This window comes from Muntiacus reevesi, chromosome 2, assembly GCF_963930625.1.
Source record: "Muntiacus reevesi chromosome 2, mMunRee1.1, whole genome shotgun sequence".
In the NCBI taxonomy this organism is placed as follows: domain Eukaryota; kingdom Metazoa; phylum Chordata; class Mammalia; order Artiodactyla; family Cervidae; genus Muntiacus; species Muntiacus reevesi.
In genome coordinates this window covers 192,092,825-192,112,295 of record NC_089250.1, presented here as the reverse complement: position 1 = coordinate 192,112,295, position 19,471 = coordinate 192,092,825, and the positions used below count along the sequence as shown (strand labels likewise).

General features: G+C 40.4%; 1 protein-coding gene across 15 annotated transcripts in view; it reads right to left on the bottom strand.

The window, feature by feature from the left end:
- Window positions 1-9,935: 9,935 nt before the first annotated feature.
- MRTFB (myocardin related transcription factor B) overlaps window positions 9,936-19,471 on the bottom strand; it is a 208,143-nt gene continuing 198,607 nt past the window's right edge. For all 15 annotated transcript variants that reach the window (XM_065924362.1, XM_065924354.1, XM_065924356.1 and 12 more), the window contains 2 exons: window positions 17,768-17,828; window positions 9,936-15,365 (listed from right to left, as the gene is read on the bottom strand). In XM_065924362.1, coding sequence (XP_065780434.1) covers window positions 14,830-15,365; window positions 17,768-17,828 — 597 coding nt within the window. In that variant the 3' untranslated portion in view covers window positions 9,936-14,829. The remainder of the gene's footprint in view (window positions 15,366-17,767; window positions 17,829-19,471) is intronic.

Genomic DNA, 19,471 nt, shown 5'->3' with positions numbered 1-19,471 from the left:
CGTCTTTTAATTTCATGGCTGCAATCACCATCTGCAGTGATTTTGGAGCCCAGAAAAGTAAAGTCTGATACTGTTTCCACTGTCTCCTCATCTATTTCCCATGAGGTAATGGGACCAGATGCCATGATCTTAGTTTTCTGAATGTTAAGCTTTAAGTCAACTTTTTCACTCTCCTCTTTCACTTTCATCAAGAGGCTTTTTAGTTCCTCTTCACTTTCTGCCATAAGGGTGATGTCAGCTGCAAATCTGAGGTTATTATTTCTCCCGGCAATCTTGATTCCAGCTTGTGCTTCTTCCAGCCCAGCGTTTCTCATGATGTACTCTGCATATAAGTTAAATAAGCAGGGTGACAATATACAGCCTTGACGTACTCCTTTTCCTATTTGGAACCAGTCTGTTGTTCCATGTCCAGTTCTAACTGTTGCTTCCTGACCTGCATACAGGTTTCTCAAGAGGCAGTTCAGGTGGTCTGGTATTCCCATCTCTTTCAGAATTTTCCACAGTTTATTGTGATCCACACAGTCGAAGGCTTTGGCGTAGTCAATAAAGCAGAAATAGATGTTTTTCTGGAACTCTCTTGCTTTTTCGATGATCCAGTGGATGTTGGCAATTTGATCTCTGGTTCTTCTGCCTTTTCTAAAACCAGCTTGAACATCTGGAAGTTCACAGTTCACGTATTGCTGAAGCCTGGCTTGGAGAATTTTAAACATTATTTTACTAGCGTGTGAGATTAGTGCAATTGTGTGGTAGTTTGAGCATTCTTTGGGATTGCCTTTCTTAGGGATTGGAATGAAAACTGACCTTTTCCAGTCCTGTGGCCACTGCTGAGTTTTCCAAATTTGCTGGCATATTGAGTGCAGCACTTTCACAGCATCATCTTTCAGGATTTGAAATAGCTCAACTGGAATTCCACCACATCCACTAGCTTTGTTCGTAGTGATGCTTCCTAAGGCCCACTTGACTTCACATTCCAGGATGTCTGGCTCTAGGTGAGTGATCACACCATTGTGATTATCTGGATCGTGAAGATCTTTTTTGTATAGTTCTTCTGTGTATTCTTGCCACCTCTTCTTAATGTGTTCTGCTTCTGTTAGGTCCATACCATTTCTGTCCTTTATTGAACCCATCTTTGCATGAAATATTCCCTTGGTATCTCTAATTTTCTTGAAGAGATCTCTAGTCTTTCCCATTCTGTTGTTTTCCTCTATTTCTTTGCATTGATCGCTAAGGAAGGCTTTCTTATCTCTCTTTGCTATTCTTTGGAACTCTGCATTCAAATGGGAATATCTTTCTTTTTCTCCTTTGCTTTTCACTTTTCTTCTTTTCAGAGCTATTTGTAATGCCTCCTCCAACAACCATTTTGCCTTTTTGCATTTCTTTTCCATGGGGATGGTCTTGATCCTTGTGTCCTGTACAATGTCACGAACCTCTGTCCATAGTTCATCAGGCTCTCTGTCTATCAGATCTAGTCCCTTTAATCTATTTCTCACTTCCACTGTATAGTCATAAGGGATTTGATTTAGGTCATACCTGAATGGTCTAGTGGTTTTCCCTACTTTCTTCAATTTAAGTCTGAATTTGGCAAGAAGGAGTTCATGGTCTGAGCCAGCTGTGTATAAATATTTTTTTAGGATGTTGCTTTCAATTCTTTTGGGGATATACCCAGAGTGAAACTGCTGGATCACAGGTAATCTATGTTTAATTTGTTTTGAAAGAACTGCCATATTTTACATAGCAGCTGCACCATTTTACATTCCCATGAATGACTGCACAAGGATCCCAATTTCTTTTCCAAATCTTCACCAGTACCTGTTATTCTGTTTTTCTGAAAGAGTACCCATCCTAGTGGGTATAAGGTGAGATCTCATTTGATTTTGATTTGTATTTCCCTAATGATTAATGATGGCAGAGGATGAGATGGTTGGATGGCATCACCGACTCAATGGACATGAGTTTGAGTGAACTTTGGGAGTTGGCAATGGACAGGGAGGCCTGGAGTGCTGCAGTCCATGGGGTCGCAAAGAGTCAGACATGCCCGAGCGACTGGACTGAACTGACTGAATGATTAATGATGTTGAGCATCTTTCCATGTGTTTATTGATCAATAATATACCTTCTTTGGAGAAATGCCTGTTTCAGTTGTTTGTCCATCTTTAAATTGGGCCGTTTTGGTCTTTTGTTATTGAATTGCAGAAATTCTTGATATACCCTGTCAATGTTTGCTTTATATATTTAGAGTTTGTGATTTTTGCATGTTTGTAATCAGTATATTCTTGGTGAATTGACCCTTTCCTCAATATATAAAGTCCTTCTTTATCTGTTGCAGTAGTTTTTTTTCTTTAAAAATTTAAAGTCTATTGTGTTTGATATTAGTGTAGCTACTCCCATTCTCTTGTGGTTACTGTCTGCATGGAATAACTTTTTCTGCCCTTTCACTTTAAATCTATGCATTTCCTTAGTTCTAAAGTGAGTCTCTTATAGGCTGCATCAGGTTGGATTCTCTTTAAGTCCATTCTGTCAATCTGTGTCTTTTAATTGGGGGAATTTTAACCTACTTAAATTTAATTATTGATAGGGAATTGCCATTTTATTTGCCTTCTGTATGTTTTAAACCTTTTTGCCCCTCCCTTCCATATTGTCTTCCTTTGTGTTTACACATTTTTTTTTCAGTAGTGACATGTTTTGATTCCCTTCTCATTTTCTTTCGTATATATTCTCCATGTATTTTCTTTGTGTTGTATAAAACACACTGTGATTACGTTTAACATTCTAAGGTTATAAAATAGTGTTACATTTAACATCCTAAAAGGTTATAAAAATCCATTTAAACTGAGAACTGTTAAACTTTTCTCACATACAAAATTCTACTTCTTTACAGCTCCTCTATACCCACCTGTTGATGTCACAAATTACATCATTATTTGTTATGTACCTACTAATATAGACTTAGAGTTATTTTTATGCTTTTCTCTTTTAAATTGTATTATGAATGAATAAAAATCAGAGTTAAGATCTAAAATGACAATATTACAGGTTTTTACTTGCCCATATACCAATATTTACCTTCACTAGACAACCTTATTTTTCATAGGACTTTGAGTTACTGTCCATCATCCTTTCATTTCAACTTGAAGGAGTCCTTCAAGTATTTCTTGTAGGGTTGGTCTAGTGGTGATAGATAGCTCTTTTAGTTTTTGTTTATCTGGGAATGTCTTAATTTCTTCCTCCTTTTTGATGGACACTTTGTTGTATATGGAATTTTGAGCAGACTTTTTTTTTTCTTTCAGCACTTTTTCATTTTCTCCCCAGCTTTACTGAGGTATAATCAACTGTATATATGTATGGTATATTTGATACATGTACACATTTTGAAAGGATAATCATAGTTAAGCTAATTAACACATTCATTATCTCACAAACTGACTTTTTTTTGAAATGTGATGAAAATATTTATGATCTACTCTTTTAGCAAATTTCAACATAATGCAGTATTGTTAACGGTTTTCACCATGCTCTACATTAGATCCCCAGAACTTATTTATCTCATACTTGCCACTCTGTTCTCTTTGACCACTATCTTGCCATTCCTCCCCACTCCTGTACCTGCTGGTCATCACTACTCTCTGTTTCTGTAAGGTTGGCCTTAATATCACATATTAAGGGATATCATCTACAGTATTTGTCTTTTTCTGTCTGACTTATTTCACTTAGTATAATGCTCTCAAATTTTATCCATTTAGTTGCAGATGACAGTATTTCCTTCTTTTATAAGAGTGAATAATATTCCTGTGTGTGTGTGTATCACATTTTCTTTATCTGTTCATATGTCGATGGACATGTAGGTTGTTTTTGTATCTTGGCTACTATAAATAATACTTCAGTGAACATGAAAGTGAAGAGATCTCTTTGAGATACTGATTTCATTTCCTCTGGACATGCCTCAAGAAGTGGGATGACCATATCATATGGTAGTTCTATTTTTAACTTTTTGAGGAACCCCCCTACTGTTTTCCATAAAAACTGAACTAATTTACATTTCCACTAACAGTGCACAATAGTTCCCTTTTCTCCACATCCTCATCAACACTTGTTATCTTTTGTCTTTTTTTTTTTTTAATTAAAAATTTGTTCTTTTAATCTTTGGCTGCACTTAATGGCATGTTGGATCTCAGTTCCCCAACCAGGGATCCAGCCTGCATCCCCTGCATTGAAAGCACAGAGTCTTAACCACTGGACCACCTGGGAATTCTCTCTCTTGCCTTTTTGATGAGAGCTATCCTAGTAAGTATGAGTGAAGATCTCACTGTAGTTTTGATTTGCATTTCCCTGATAATTAGTGATGCTGAGCATCTTTTCGTGTACCTGTTGGCCATTTGTACAGGTGTACCTCAGAGATATTGCAGGTTCAGTTGCAGACCACTTCTAAGTAAGGAGAGTGCATCACATGGATTTTTTTAGTTTCCCAGTGCATATAAAAGTTCTGTTTATGCTATACTGTAGTCTGTGTACAATGGCATTATGTTTAAAAAACAATGTACATAAAACTTTAAAAACATTTATTGCCAAAAAAATGCTAATCATTGAGCCTTCAGCAAGTCATAGTATAAAATCAAAGATCACAAATAATAATAATGAAAAAGTTTGTATTATTTTGAGAGTTACCAAAATGTGACACAGAGACTCAAAAATAGTAAATGCTATTGGGAAAATGGCACTCCAATAGACTTGTTTGACAAAGGGTTGCCACAAATATTCATTTGTAAAAAAAAAAAAAAAATGCAGTATCTGTGAAGTGCAATAAAGTGAAGCACAATAAAATTTCTTCTTTGGAAAAAATGTCTTCATATCCTTTGCCCATTATTAGATGGGTTATTTGTTTTTTATTTTGCTGTTGAGTTGTATGATTTGTATATTAACTTATCAGATATATAGTTTGTGAATATCTTCTGTTGTGCTGCCTTTTCATGTTTTTTGTTTCCTTTGCTGTGCAGAGAATTTTTAGTTTGATAGAGTTCCCTTTTTTCTTTTCTGCTTTTGTTGTGCTTTTGGTACATCTAAAGTCCTTGCCAAAACCCATGTTAAGGAGATTTTCCTCTACGTGTTCTTGGAGTTTTATTGTTTAAAGACTTACATTTAAGGCTTCAATCCATTTTGCGTTAATTTTTGTGTGTGGTGTCAGATGAGGTGAGGGTCCAGTTTCTTTCTTTTGCATGTAGATGTTGCAATAAATGGTCTTGAAGAGACTGTCTTTTTCCCACTGTATACTCTTGGCTCCTTTGTCATACACTGGTTGACCATATATGTGTGGGTTTATTTCTGGGCCTTCTCTTCTGTTCCATTGATCTATGTGTTTCTGTGGGTTCTTTCTTTTCTTTTCTCTCTCTCTCTTTTTTTTTTTTTTTGCTGTATCATGCAACTGTGAGATCTCAGTCGCTTGCCTGGGGATAGAACCTGGGCTGCAGCAGTGAAAGCCCAGCATCCTAGCCACTAGGCCACCAGGGAACTCCTTTATGTGTCTGTTTTTATGCCAACACCATACTGTTTGGATTCCTATAGCTTTGGAGGATAGTTTGAAAACAGGAAATGTGATGACACTAGCTTTGTTCTTCTTTCTCAAAATTGTTTTGGCTGTTTGGGGGTCCTTTGTAGTTCTATACAAATTTTAGGATTGTTTTATTTCTGTGAAAAAATGTCATTGCAGTTTTGATAGGAATTGTATCTGTAGATTGCTTTGGGTAGTATAGACGTTTTAACAATATTAATTCTTGCAGTTCATGAACATGGAATTTCTTTCCATTTATTTGTGCCTTTCATCAGTGTCTTAAGCTTTCAGTAAACAAGTCTCTCACCTCCTTGGTTAAGTTTATACTGAAGTATTTTAGTCTTTTTGATGCAATTCTAAACATTATTTCCTGAATTTCTCTTTCTCAGAGTTCATTATTAGTGTATAGAAATGCAACTTATTTTTGTATATTAATTTTATATCCTGCAACTTTACTGAATCTAACAGGTTTTTGGTGGAGTCTTTAGGGTTTTTCTATATAACATGTCATCTTCAAATAGTGATAGCTGTACTTCTTCCTTTCTAATTTAGATGACTTTTATTTCTTCTTCTTGCCTAATTGCTGTGGCTAGGACTTCCAGTGCTATGTTGAACAAGTGCTAAGAGTGGGCAACTTATTGCTCTTTTATTTTGACATGTGCGTAGTCATATTTATTTATGTTCTTTTAAAATATGTTCTCATATTTATTATGTTCTGGGTCTTTGTTGCTGCACACGGGTTTTCTCTAGCTGCATAGAGTGGGGGCCACCCTCTAGTTGCGGTATGTGGGCTTCTCATTGTGGTGGCTTGTCTTGTTGTGAAGCACAGGTTCTAGGTATACGTGCTTCAGTGGTTGCCGCACATGGACTCAGTAGTTGCGACTTGGGCTCTAGGGTGCACAGGCTTCCGTAGTTGTGGCAAAGGGGCTCATTAGCTGTGGCTGAGGGTCCTAGAGTGTGCGGACTTGTGGTGCATGGGCTTAGTTGCTCCGAGGCATGTGGGATCTTCCTGGATCAGGGATTGAATCTATGTTCCCTGCTTTGGCAGGCAGGTTCTTAGCCACTAGGATGGCCACTTAGCCACTTAGATTCCCTGTGCCACTAGGGGAAGTCCTTGTTCCTCATTTTAAAGGAAAGGCTTTCAGTTTTTCTTTCTTGTTGAGTCAATTTTTGGTAGTTTGTATCTTTCAAGGAATTTGTCTATTTTATCTAAGTTAACTGGCATGCAGTTGTTCATGGGATTCCTGTGTAATTCTGTTTCTTTTTAAGCTTATCTTTTTCCACCTCATAGAAAAGAATAAGGGCAAATAAATCAAGTATTAGTAAACAAGTGTTAATATTTTGTTATATGGCTATAGAATTATTAAATAAAATATAGAAAAAATTAAAACATTCAATATTAATTGAAGCTTACTTGATATTATTTGCAATCTTATTCCTCTTTTCCGGAAGTATCTTGAATCTTGGTTTTGACATGAATCCATATTTTTATACTTTATATACAAGAGTGAATAGCACTGTTGATTTAAAATGTTACTTGAATTACGTAGGCTTCATTCTGCACTCATCCTCAACACCTTGAGCTTCTTTCACATTGATACATTAGATATAGTTCATTTATGTAAACTGCTGCTTATTTGCAAAATGAAAGACATGCAAGTTGTTTTCAGTGCTTGCTTTGTGAATGATGCTTTCATGTTAATTCTTGCCTGTGACTGCTTGTGTGCCTGTGTTTCTCAGGGATGAGTATCAAACAGTTGAGCTGCTGAGTCACAGGATTTGTATCTTCAACTTTACTAGATATCATAAAATCATTCTATAGCTCCTAGGGTTTTGGGTATGCTCAAGTGGCTCCACCCAAGTGGTACAGTGGTAAAAAAAAAAAAAAATCCTTCCTGCCAGTGCAGGAGACACGCCTTTGATCCCTGGGTCAGGAAGATCCCCCGGAGGAGGAAATGACAACCCACTCCAGTATTCTTGCCTGGAAAATCCATGGACAGAGGAGCCTTGCAGGCTACAGTCCACGGGGTCGCAAAGAGCCTGACACAACTGAGCGACTTGGGCACACACATGTGCGCAGGTGGCTCCAGAAGTCCCCGTCCAAGTGGGCAGTTTAGTGAGTCATTGGGCGTGGCCCCACAGTGGGCTTAAGATACCCGTCCTGTAACCCATGTTCTGATTGGAGCTTACCTAGTACAAGCTGTTAACCATCCGTGTGAGCAGCTAGCTACTTTGTAAAATGTGTGAGATTGAGGAGACTTGAGACACACCCAGTTGGGGTGAAACGGACATTAGCTAAATCTGCTATCACCAATTGATTTTATCATGTATCTGAACAAAGATGTTGGATTGTGTGTACCGAGTGTACAGAAATGGTCTGGGTTCTGGGATGTTAGCAGCTTGGTCTCAAATCCACATTCTGCTTTCTAATTCCAGGCAAGACATTCCCCTTCTCTGTCTTAAATTGTCATGTCTATTAAATGGGGACAGTTAAGAGTTCCTCGATCTTAGGCTTATGGTTAAATGAGGTTATAACACAAAGTGTTTGGCACAGGGTCTGGCATCTAGCTGCATTTAATACATTTGCTGCTATTTCTATTAACCTGTCTCTCAACTGCATTCCTGTGCCCTGGTGCTGTGTACTGGGGCGTGGGGAGAAGGGTGAGGACATTTATTGGGGTTAGAGCCTACAGGGCCATTGTCAGCAGCGTCCTCCTTGAATGATCGGTCGCATAGCTGTATCCACAAGGGGGTGGTCAGATAGCTGACGAGTGGCCTTGCTTTTTGTCTAAGTATACACCGTATGTTTAATTGTAATAAGCTGTCATAAAAATTAGCAGAAGATAGCCAGGATGTCCAGATGAGTTTCTTTCTGAATCCATCAGAAAGGGAAGCTATTTGTGGAAGGAGCAATGAAGGAATGGTCGTTAGATGACTTGGGATTATGTGACACAGAAAGTTGTTGGTGACATGTAGTTTGCATTTTCCTGAAACTGGTCTTCCCTGGACTCAGTGGAGGAGCTGTCATTCATCTCCAGCCATCACAACGTCTGTGGGTGTGTCTGTTTACAAAGGCTTGGGTGGTTGCCTTGATTCGAGAGCAAGTCTTTTACAGAGGATTGTAGAGGTGCTAACTGGTGACTGTGTCCACACTCTGCAAGGCTTCTGGAGGCCTGTACTTCCCAAAGAAAAGGGTGTTATCTCCAGAAGAGTCTTCAGCCCTTTGGGGTCTGGGAACCTTAAAAGCCCAGCTGTCGACCCTTCCAGACTTGGTTTCTCACCACCAGGTTCCCCCCCTCCCTTGGTGGACCCCCGTCACCATTTCTTCACCAGACTCTGTCCTGCAGCCAGACTTTGGTATCCAGCCCTCCACCTGGCACAGAGCAGGGCCTCAGCCAAAATCTCTTTAACTCTGACTTCGCTCCAGTGGTCTTCTCTGTTTAGACTGTCCTTCACACGTCCTAACACATCTCTTCCCTAAAGCTCTCAGCTCTGTCCCTTGCTCACTCCTGGGAATGCCTGGGGCACTTTCTCGGTCCCCTCAGACATGGTTTTCTCTCCCTGAGGGCAGGATCCTGGCTGGCAACATGTGATGTTACAAGTCTCTTAGTCCCTTGGAAGCATCATCTACTTACTGGGCCACTGAGGCAGCTCTCTCGGTCCCTAAAAGGACACAGATAATGAAACTTCATTGTATGCAAGTAACCAGTGATCTTTCTTTTCTCCCTCTCTGAGGGTGGTAAAATACCCGCTTTCATAATAAGATATTGATATGAAAGTGTTGGTTGTCAATGAAGTTGTACCCATTACTGTTTTATTTCATCAAAACAGAGGAAAATATAATACTGTTCTCAAAACTACATTTTAACCATGGGCTTCTGGGTTGAAAATCAGATTACATCTTTCTCAAAGAAACTGAATTCTAAAGACCATTTCTTTTGGCCTATAAAAACACCTCATATAAATAGTTGCTTTTGAATCGAGGCTGAACTGAAGGATTACCGGGTCTTTCGGGAATCCTGTCGGTGGCTTATTTATTAGTGTCAAAGTGAGAGCCAGTTTTCTGCAGGCACGTGTGTGTGCATTCATCCCTGGCGCCATGGCCTTCGCCGTATTCGGGATTTCCTCATGACTGTGGGAGAGTGAACACAGTTTGGGTGTAAACCTTGGTATGGTCACGTTCAGGTGCTACCTGTTTCCATTTGGACCTGGGGCAAGGGTGCACTGCATGCATGGTTCACCGAAGCTGCCTCAGCGCGCCCGCTGGTTGGCCTGGTGACTTGGCTGTAAAGCTGGTTCTGGACATGGGGTCTCCCCCGGCCTCCCTGCCCCCGCCCTGCAGCTCCCCTGACCCACAGCACGTGGTTTTTCCTCTGCACAGCAAAAGTCATAGTACATCAAAATGTTTTTTTTTATTTGAGACACAAAAATGCAAAATTGCTGAGATATCAAACATTTCCCGATCAGCTACAATACGGCCACTATGTACAAAAGATCAGATGATAAATGTGCACACATATAAAAATACAGTATGCATTACCTATGTACAGTACATGTGCAAAATGTATGGCATTCAAACATGATATGGAATTGATTTCAGGGGTGCAAACAGCAAATACAAAGGCATCATGGTTTTTCATTTAAAAAACAACATAAAGGCAATACATGAATGGACCCCCGATTGCCATCATTTTTTGTTTATTCAACTAGTGCTTTGATAAGCAGGGCTCTGTAGATTGGTATCTTTCTCCTTTTTTTTCATAGAGTGAGATGCTAAGACATAATGTGACAATGAAAATAAGAAGAGAAACACCTATCTCATTGCATTTCTATTGCAAGCAAGAAAACAAGAGAACGAATTTGTATGTAGAAAGGAAAAAACTCTGTATTACTGCTAAATATGTATTATTCTTAACCCAACAAAACAAATCTATACTATTTTACATGAAAACAATAGAGGAATATCTACATCTTTGTGAAAATTATAACCTTAAATGGATAATACCTTTTTGGGACTGATTTTTGAGAGCTCATTAGTCTCAAATTTTAAATAAAAAGTGCCTTCTTTTGGCAAATACTTGGCAATGCCTTTGGTTCCTTTAAAGCAAGTTTGCATTACTAGTAGTTACTCGAGGTTAAGTACTTTTGGTAGCAACTAAACCCTTTCCTAAAGACTTCCTCCTCCTAAGTCAGCAAGTGTCCCTACAGCATGATGTGGAGAGGTAATCGTTACGAGTCCTGGTGATTCTAGAACTTGGTTAAAGCTTTGTCTTAGTGGTTGGCACAGAGCTCTGTTAAAACAACATGACAACTGCGTCGAGATTGCCAATGACATGATGTACTTGATTCCAGACAGCACCTTGCAGATCTGAGATTGCCACCCTGTTACCACAGGGTCGTGACATTTTCTGATGTGATTTACAGAGCAACGTGTTTGTGTGGAGGGGAAGAGCTCGTTTGTAAACATGTGCAGCTTTTTGAATTACAGGCCTCGAATCTGAGAGTTCAGGTAGAGACCCTTTGTAATGATGCATTTCCTCAAATACTGCAAGAAAGGGCAAATGGGGACAGACGGAGACCTGCTTATTGCCATGCAGTCACTTCACAAATAAAAACATAGCCCAGAAAGATCACTGAAGGAGCAAGTTATCAAAGGTTTGAACCAAGAAAAAGAATGACTACATCTTAGTTGTCATTTTCCAGTTTTGACCGAAACTACGTACAAGATGAGTGAAAATGCAGTGAGGCTGCTCTCCAGATACACACGTCCGCATGTGTGAGCCGTTTCCTGGTGGCCCTGACCTTCCAGTTAGTGTTCTCTGAGAGTGTGGGCTGACTGTGTGGCCTCCAGGCTGGGGTCACGTTGCCTGGTGTCCTGCTGTGGTGCCAGCGCCAGGGCTGTAGTGACGGCTGGTGACCTGCGGGGCAGTGCTTGTGGAGCTGCGTGGCCCCGGGGGCTCTGCTGAGGGATGCTGACAGCCGGTCTCTGGGAAGCTCTCGAAGTGGCCCCCGCTGCCACTGCACACCCTCCACCTGACTCCTGGCGGGGCCGCCGGACGCGCCCAGACACGTGTGAGTGAGGGGTGCGAACCCAGCCAAAGGCTGTTTGTGGACAGTAACTAGATGGTCCGGCCCTGGAGGGGCAGCTCTTTTGCCAGCTGTGGTGGCCAGTTTCAGCCTGGGATCCTGAAAGGGACTCTGGAGACAGCTTGTATGGCTAGAATGACCTGGGGTGGAGGAAGCCTGAGTCAGCTTTGGTGACCAAATAGGTGACATGACACACTCCTCGTCGGTTGTCACTTGGCGTCCACTGACCTCACAGCTCATGACAGCGTCTCTATGGGCGGCAGCTGGGGGGTCCACACCATGTTGCCTTCACCACGATTCTGAGACTGCACGACCATGGATCACAGAACCGTGAAGTTTGTAAAATGGAGATTTAAATAAGATCTCTTTAGTGCCATAAAAACATTCATATAAAACAAACACAGTATCTGAGCATGAAAGTGCATGAACTCAGACTGCATCTGTGTGCAAATACGTGGCAGATACTATACAGTAGATTGCACATTTCAGGAAAAGCACTGGGATGTGAAGCACACAGTGTCCTATGAGATTTTCTAGTACATGCTTTGCTGAAATGTACAAGATGACCACATACGCCTGGACTTGCCAAGGCTCTGCAGCATCTTCGGTGTAACTTTCTGTTCCTCCCATCCTTAATTACGTGACCTGGCACCTATATACACTAGCAAGGTAAGCTTGATACTACGGAGTTTCAGGAATATTTAGGAAATAAGACTGGACGTGAGACAGTGTTTCTAGAAGGCGGCTGTCTGCTGGGCAGTATGGTACTTTGCAGGCTGGTACACAACAGCACCACCGCCTCCCCCAACTACACACACGCCAGGACGGGAGGGCAGGCGGCAGCCGCGAGCGTCAGTAACTGGACATTCCTTGCTGCCTTCAGGGGAGATGCTGCTGCGTGAAGGTGAAGTGGGCACTTCAGCGATTCATCGTCAGGAGAGAGCAGGCTATATATAAGATGGCATTCAGTGCAGTGTGTGTCTTTGGAGAGCAGCCTTCCTGTGGTGTGTTTAAAACCTACCTTAGCAATAAGGGGAGCTGAGGGCTAAAGAACAATCTATATACTCAGTGCAGGATGACGGAGATACAAAGTCAAGTCAACAAGAGCCAATACCACCAGCTGTTCAGTTGCCTCCTACAGGCCCACTGATATCTGCTGCTAATTTAGTAACATATTTCAGTCTGAATGAATATGATGCTCAGAGTCTAAGTGTGGGCCAGACAAGCCTTGGACAAAAGCTGAGGGCCCAGACCTCCCCTAAGAAAAGCACATTCCCAAGTCAGTAGCCCCGGCCCTGGAGACAGGTCCTCTGAGGAACCTACTCACGCCCAGGATGCTGACCGTCCCGCTGGGCTTGGTCAGAAGGTGGCGCTCTGGTCGATGGTTACAATTTCCCACCTGTTGGATGACCAATCTCTAAGCACTCAAAAGACCTACTACAGACCACACTGTGCCTGACCGCCTCTGCCCGAACCATCCAGAAGCACTTTCCAGTTGGGAGGGCTTTCAACTGAGGGCTCCAGGGTGCTGGGCAACTGAACACTGGGAAAACGGACTTTTCTTACAGAGTAAAATCCACAAACTGAAATAAAAATATAAAGCAAGATCAGTTCTTAGGCAAAACACAAGACCTAGAAATGATTCACAGACCCTTTCCAAGTAATGGGTCAGGCTGCCCGTCACTGTGGGAACATTCACCATTTACCGACCCACAGAAAACCTGACTGTAGGGCTTACCCAAGGTGAGGTGAGAGCACGATGCTCTTATTTAGTAAAAGTCTCCACACTTTTAAGTAGATTTCAGGTGGGTTTTTTTTTTTTTTTCAGTTATTTTATATTTTGTCATATACTTAAATGACTAGCAATTGACTGAAATAATTTTGGAAATCCTGTGATAGTTGGCATTTTAGAAAACTCTGAAACTATCCTACTCAACAAATATGACTTTTTCAATATAAAAAACTACTAATAAAACCTCCAGTTTCTCAACTTTCAGCTTGATGATACAGTGAGAGCTCAGGTATGACATCCAGTTACAAGCCTGGGAAACGGTAACCAGGGATCAGTGACAGAGAAGAGGACGGCCAGGGCTGGGTCTGCTGGCCGACCTGGCGACACTGTGTCCCCGTAACCGTTCTGGGAATGTCCTAGGGGGATGACAGACTGCTGCCTTGCCTTCTCTTGGCAGCTCACCAGCTCAGAAACATGTTTCATGCCAAAGCCTTTTCTTGGTTCTCTGAGATGGGCCTGGTTACCTGAAAGTTAGCAATTCCTTAAATACGGAAATACATGTGGCTCAAGTACTCTAGAAATATTCGAGTTATTAAAACAAGTAGGACCACTGGGTATCCAATTCCTTACTCCAACGTAGGCTGTACAAATCACAATGTCAGAGTACACATACAAGTGTCTAATATACACATTAAAATCAATGTAATCAACCCGGAGGGCTGCTAATAGACTTTTCAGTGTTATCAATACACCTGGACTTAGAGTGGATTGTTTACGATAGTATTTTGTAGACATTGTCTGGTTATGGTGAAAGATCTCCCATTTCAATTTAAATCTGGAGATCTGAAGTAAGATTCCCCCAAATCACAAAATAAACTAGAACAGACAAAAAAATTACATTGGTTTCTGAATGGAACCAAAAGTCTTCAGCGGGAAGCTGTCACTGAACTGGCTGGTGCTGGCCACTGCCCTAGACCCTGGCTGCATCTTGGGCTGGGCTCAGGCCATTTCTAGGAGATACCCTGTGCAGTGATCGCTCACCTCCTTTCTTTTTGAGTGGAGCTGTCTGCCTTTTATTTAAGGTCTTAAAGTGACCACAGAGGTTTAACTATAGCTGATGACCAGAGGCCCTCGTGTTGCCACCCTGCATACCTTACTCTTCTTCGCATTTTTAATCTAAAGGTACCTTTCGTTCTTTACTGAAGTCTGGAGAAACAGATGAGTCTTCTTGGAGTAGTGTTTTTTTCAGAAGGCTCTGTGCTATATTAAATCACAGGCATTCACTGCTAGATGCAATGAAATGTTTTCAAACTTGGTTTCCAGCCTCTGACTGTCCATTCCATCTTTCTGTGACAACATATTATAATTGCAATGATGCAACTCTGGATCTGTCTCTAAAATCTGACCTTTTTGAAACATCGTCGTCTTTTTCAAACCTCATGAACTCTGAGACGAGAAATCTGTGCTGTTAGTCCCACGGCAGCGGCAGGTCCTGTGGGTCTAGGAAGTCGGCAGAGAACATGCTGGGAGTGGTGGCGCTGAGCGGTGTGAGTCCTGATGACGTGCCGGGCATGGTAATGTCTAACCACTCCATGTTGTCCAAGTTCGAGTCAGAGAGGTCAAGGGACAGGCAGGGCGTACTTGCAGCAAACTGGGCCTCGGCCGTTTCCATGGGCGAGTGCGAGGGGTCCAGCACGCCCGAGTGGCTCAGCAGGTCGTTCTGGAGGTCCTCAATCAGGGAGAAGGGCTCTCTGTCCTCGGTGCTGCTTTGCAGGGGAGTGATTTCACTAGCTGAAGGTAGGGTTCCATCCAGGAAGGCTTCGAGTTGGTTCTCTAAGCTGGCAGATAGACTGCTCATAGGTTCTAAGGATATGGGTGGTGCCATTTGGACCTGGGGTGGTGGCCGGGACACCACCGTGCTGACCGGCATTGTGGTGATGCTAGCTGTCACTGGTCTCATTTTGGAGATAGGAGAAGGTTCTTCTTTTATAGGAAGGGAAATCTCTGTGTAAAATAATTCAAGTAATTAGCAATGATTTCATACTATTTCAATATTTCTATTAATTACTAGGGCACCTATCTTCTCTTTGTGCAATGACTTATACATGGTCCATTTTAGAGTTAGGAAGAGGCTGCTATTGGTTGGGTGTGGCCCTTGATAAACGTTGAGGTGATTATGGTGATGGATAATGTCGTTAGATATATAAACATGTACGTTGATAGCATTCTGATGTGCTTTCAGTTCTTTCAGTAAGAGTAAGCATTAGTAGCAGTCTCTACCTGCAAGTGGGAGTTGATGGCTTTAGATGATTTGACTTTTGGGTCCTTATTCTTAGTCATTGCAGGCTGAAGACAGCCTCCTGTCTCCCCCCATAGCTCAAGTCAGCTATCAGCAGATACCACCCTTACAGTGAATGTCAAAGTGGATACCCCAAGTTTGTGCAGGCATGAGGTACAGCCGTCCTGTTAGGAAAGATCTAATTATATTCTTTTCTCTTTTTTATTATAGTTGAACTGTATGCCCAATTTAGCCATTTACATTCTATATAAAGTTGTTAAAAGATACGATGTTCTCCTATGTCATTTCTGAGTTAAAGCAAACACATCATCTCCAAGAGACAGTGGATTACTTATTTTTTCTTTTTTGTTTTCTGAGTTTTATCAAATCCTTAAGATTTTATACAGTGTCTTAGGAAGCACTAGTTACTTGTTATTCCTTATCAGATCAAGTAGCAAATTAATCGACCTTCTGCTCTAGATACCAGTGTTCACTTGGCTATATACATTTGAATGAAGTATCTTTCTTTACTTTCTTATGAGTATTTGATTGGTTTCATTTATATGCAAATACACTAGGAAACATGGATTAATAATCACTCTTACAATTAAATGATTGGGATGCATAAACGAGAGAAAGAACTTATAATTTGATTCCTGTATGTGAATTGTCAACTGTGTGTATTGTTATGTTTTTAGGATAGTTATGTTGCGTTTCACTATCTGTTGTCAGCTCTAGAATTGTTTTGAAAGCTGAAAGTGCAACCTAAGTAATTAGTTTTACCATCAGTGATTTAAATCTCTGTTCTCATTATCACTAGTATTAACATATAATAACATAAAATAATATACTCATTGATACTTTGTCATAAAAAATTATCCCTTTTAGAAAATAACTCAATTGTGACTGTCATACTTTAGTTTCCAAGTTTAGGCTGTAAACATTGTTTTTTTAATCATTTCAAGAAATCTTTATTTTAACCAGATTTGGCAAAAAGCATTTTATTATTTTTTTAACCTTAAGTTCAGTCATGGAATATCTATTTCTTTAATTTTTATCATGAGTTTCAATTATTTTGCAAGGCCAACATAGTTCTTAGCAAAAAAGTGCTATAGCACATACAGATCTGTAGTCAAATATTAAGAATTTTCTGTTATGTCAAACATTATGACAAAATCATTAACCTCAAAATTAAATAGAACCTCCTATGAATGGAGAAATTTTGATCACAATTTTAAAATCTGAATAAAATTCCTTCATCAAGGTAATTTGCGAATACTTTAGAAATATTCCAAAATAGTTTTGAAATACTGACTTTATACTTATTTTTAGAGATACATAAGTTTAGGCAGAGAGATCCTTGCATTTTTTTTTTTTTTGTGGTTAACATTCCCTTATTCCTATGTAAGATGACAAGACTGTAAAAAATCTAAGATGTTCAATCATGTGTAGAAAGTGCTTTGCCTTTGAATTTTAATAAAGCTACTTGGGCCCAAGCTAGGTAACTTGGTTTTTTAAAAAATTTTATTTGTTTTAATTGGAGGCTAATTACTTTACAATATTGTGGTGGTTTTGGCCATACATCGACATGAATCAGCAATGGGCGTACATGTGTCCCCCATCCTGAGCCCCCTCCCACCTCCCTCCCCACCCCCTCCCTCTGGGTTGTCCCAGAGCAGCAGCTTTGAGTACCCTGCTTCATGCATCGAACTTGCATTGGTCACCTATTTTACGTATGTTAATATACATGTTTCAGGGTAACTTGGTTTTTGCAAAATAACACACAAATTGGAATGTTTTTATCCCATCACAACAATACACACTTGGAGCAAGTTTTGAAGTTTTTCAATGTGGAATTTAAACATGGTTCTACTGTGCTGTTTTGAGATGGCCTATCTTTTTCAACAGGTATATATCTATTGTCAAATCGATCATATTACTGTGTTATACTGAAACAATGGCTTCTCCATCTTAATAGTCTAAATTGAACGGATTTAAAAGAATAAAGTGAGGTAGAATTAGAATAATATGTTTCTCAGTACTTAAGAGATGTGTGGTAGACTCTAGAGAAAAACTGCTACAGACTCATGATAAGACTCTCCAGGGATCTGATGTGACCTTGACCTACCTCCGCTTTTAATGAGGATGTCAAAGAGGTCATCCATCTGCTGACTGTGTGCATTGGAAATCTATAACAAAGGAGAACATATGTTAGCTTTCTTTTGTACAAACCTGGGAGCATTAGACAACTGGGAGCACTAGCAACCTTACAGAAAATCCACTCTAACCTATCCTTTGATAATTCTGAAACTCTGAGGTCTCCTGAGACATGAAGCCCCGCCCTACGTGGCACAGCTGGTTAGCTAATAGAGTGAGAATGTGGTGAACACCCAGTTCAGATGACTTATACACTGATATTCTATCACTGCATTGTGAGCGGCTTCTAACACTTTCTTCTAAAAATGTCTTCATTCATTTGCATTTATGTAAAAATGTTTTAAAGGTTTCCAGCTTTATTGAGAATTACCTGACATACAATAAACTACACTTACATAAAGTAGACAATTAGATAAGTTCTGACACATGTATACATCCACAAAACTATCAACTCAATCAAGGTAATGAACATACCCATTTCCCCTGAAGTTTCCTCATGCCCTTTTGCAATACTCCTTTCAGTCCGAGGCAACCCAATGATCAGCTTTCCTTGTATACAGGAAGAGTTTCCATTTTCTAGAGTTTTATATAAATGGAGTCATACAGTTTGTACTTTTTGGCAGAGGCATAGAGGAGGCTTCTTTCACTTGACATAATAATTTGAGATTTATCCATGTTGTAGAGTACAGCAAGAAAAGTTAATTCCTTTTTATTGCTGAGTATCCCACTGTATGGAAATATCAGTTTGTTTGGATTGTCGGCACTCTTTGGCTATTACAAATAAAGCTGCTGTGAACACTTGTGTACAAATCTTTGTATAGACATGTTTTCTTTTTTCTCTTGGGTAAATACTGAGGAGTAGAATGCTGTAATTATAGAGTAGGTGTATGTTCAAATTTCTAACAGATGGCTGTTTTCCAAAATTATGTTGTTTTACATTTCCACAGCAATGGATATTTCTAGTTGTTCTCCATTCTCATTAACACTTGGTATGGGCAGTCATTTTAGACACCTAACAGTTAGTAGTGGCATTGCATTGCTGTTTTAATGTTCATTTCCCTAATGACTAAGGATGCTGAGCATCTTTTCATGTGTTTATCTGCCATCTGTGTATTTTCTTTGGTGAAATGTCTGTACCAGTCTTTGGCCAGAACTTCTTATGCATACTGTTTGCACTGTATATTTTTCCAATCATTTCTTTCAACCTTTGTCTTCATATTTAAAGTATGCCCCTTGTACGTGCATAAAGTAGTTATCTATTGCAGTATTACAAATCAGTGCAAAAAACTTAGTGGCTTAAAACACTAAGTTTCTAAGGATCAGGAATTTAGGAATGGTATAGACAGGTAGTTCTAGTGTGGGTTCTTGCATGGTGCTGTAGTCAAGATTCTGGCCAGGGTACAGCCATCTCACGACTGAAGAATGTCCTGGTAAAGGTGACTTACTTCATGAGGACAAGCTGGTTGATGGGAGGCCTCAGTTCCTCTTTATGTGGGCCTCTGCAGGGTGCTGCTGGGCTGTCCATATGGCATAAGAGCTGGCTCTCTCCACAGCCAGAGATCTAAGACAGCACAAGCTGGGTGGCTTTATGACTTAGTGACTTGCTTCTAACAAACAGAACTGGCAGGAAAGATGGTGTGTGGCTTCTGAAGCTAAGTCCAAGTACACAACATAC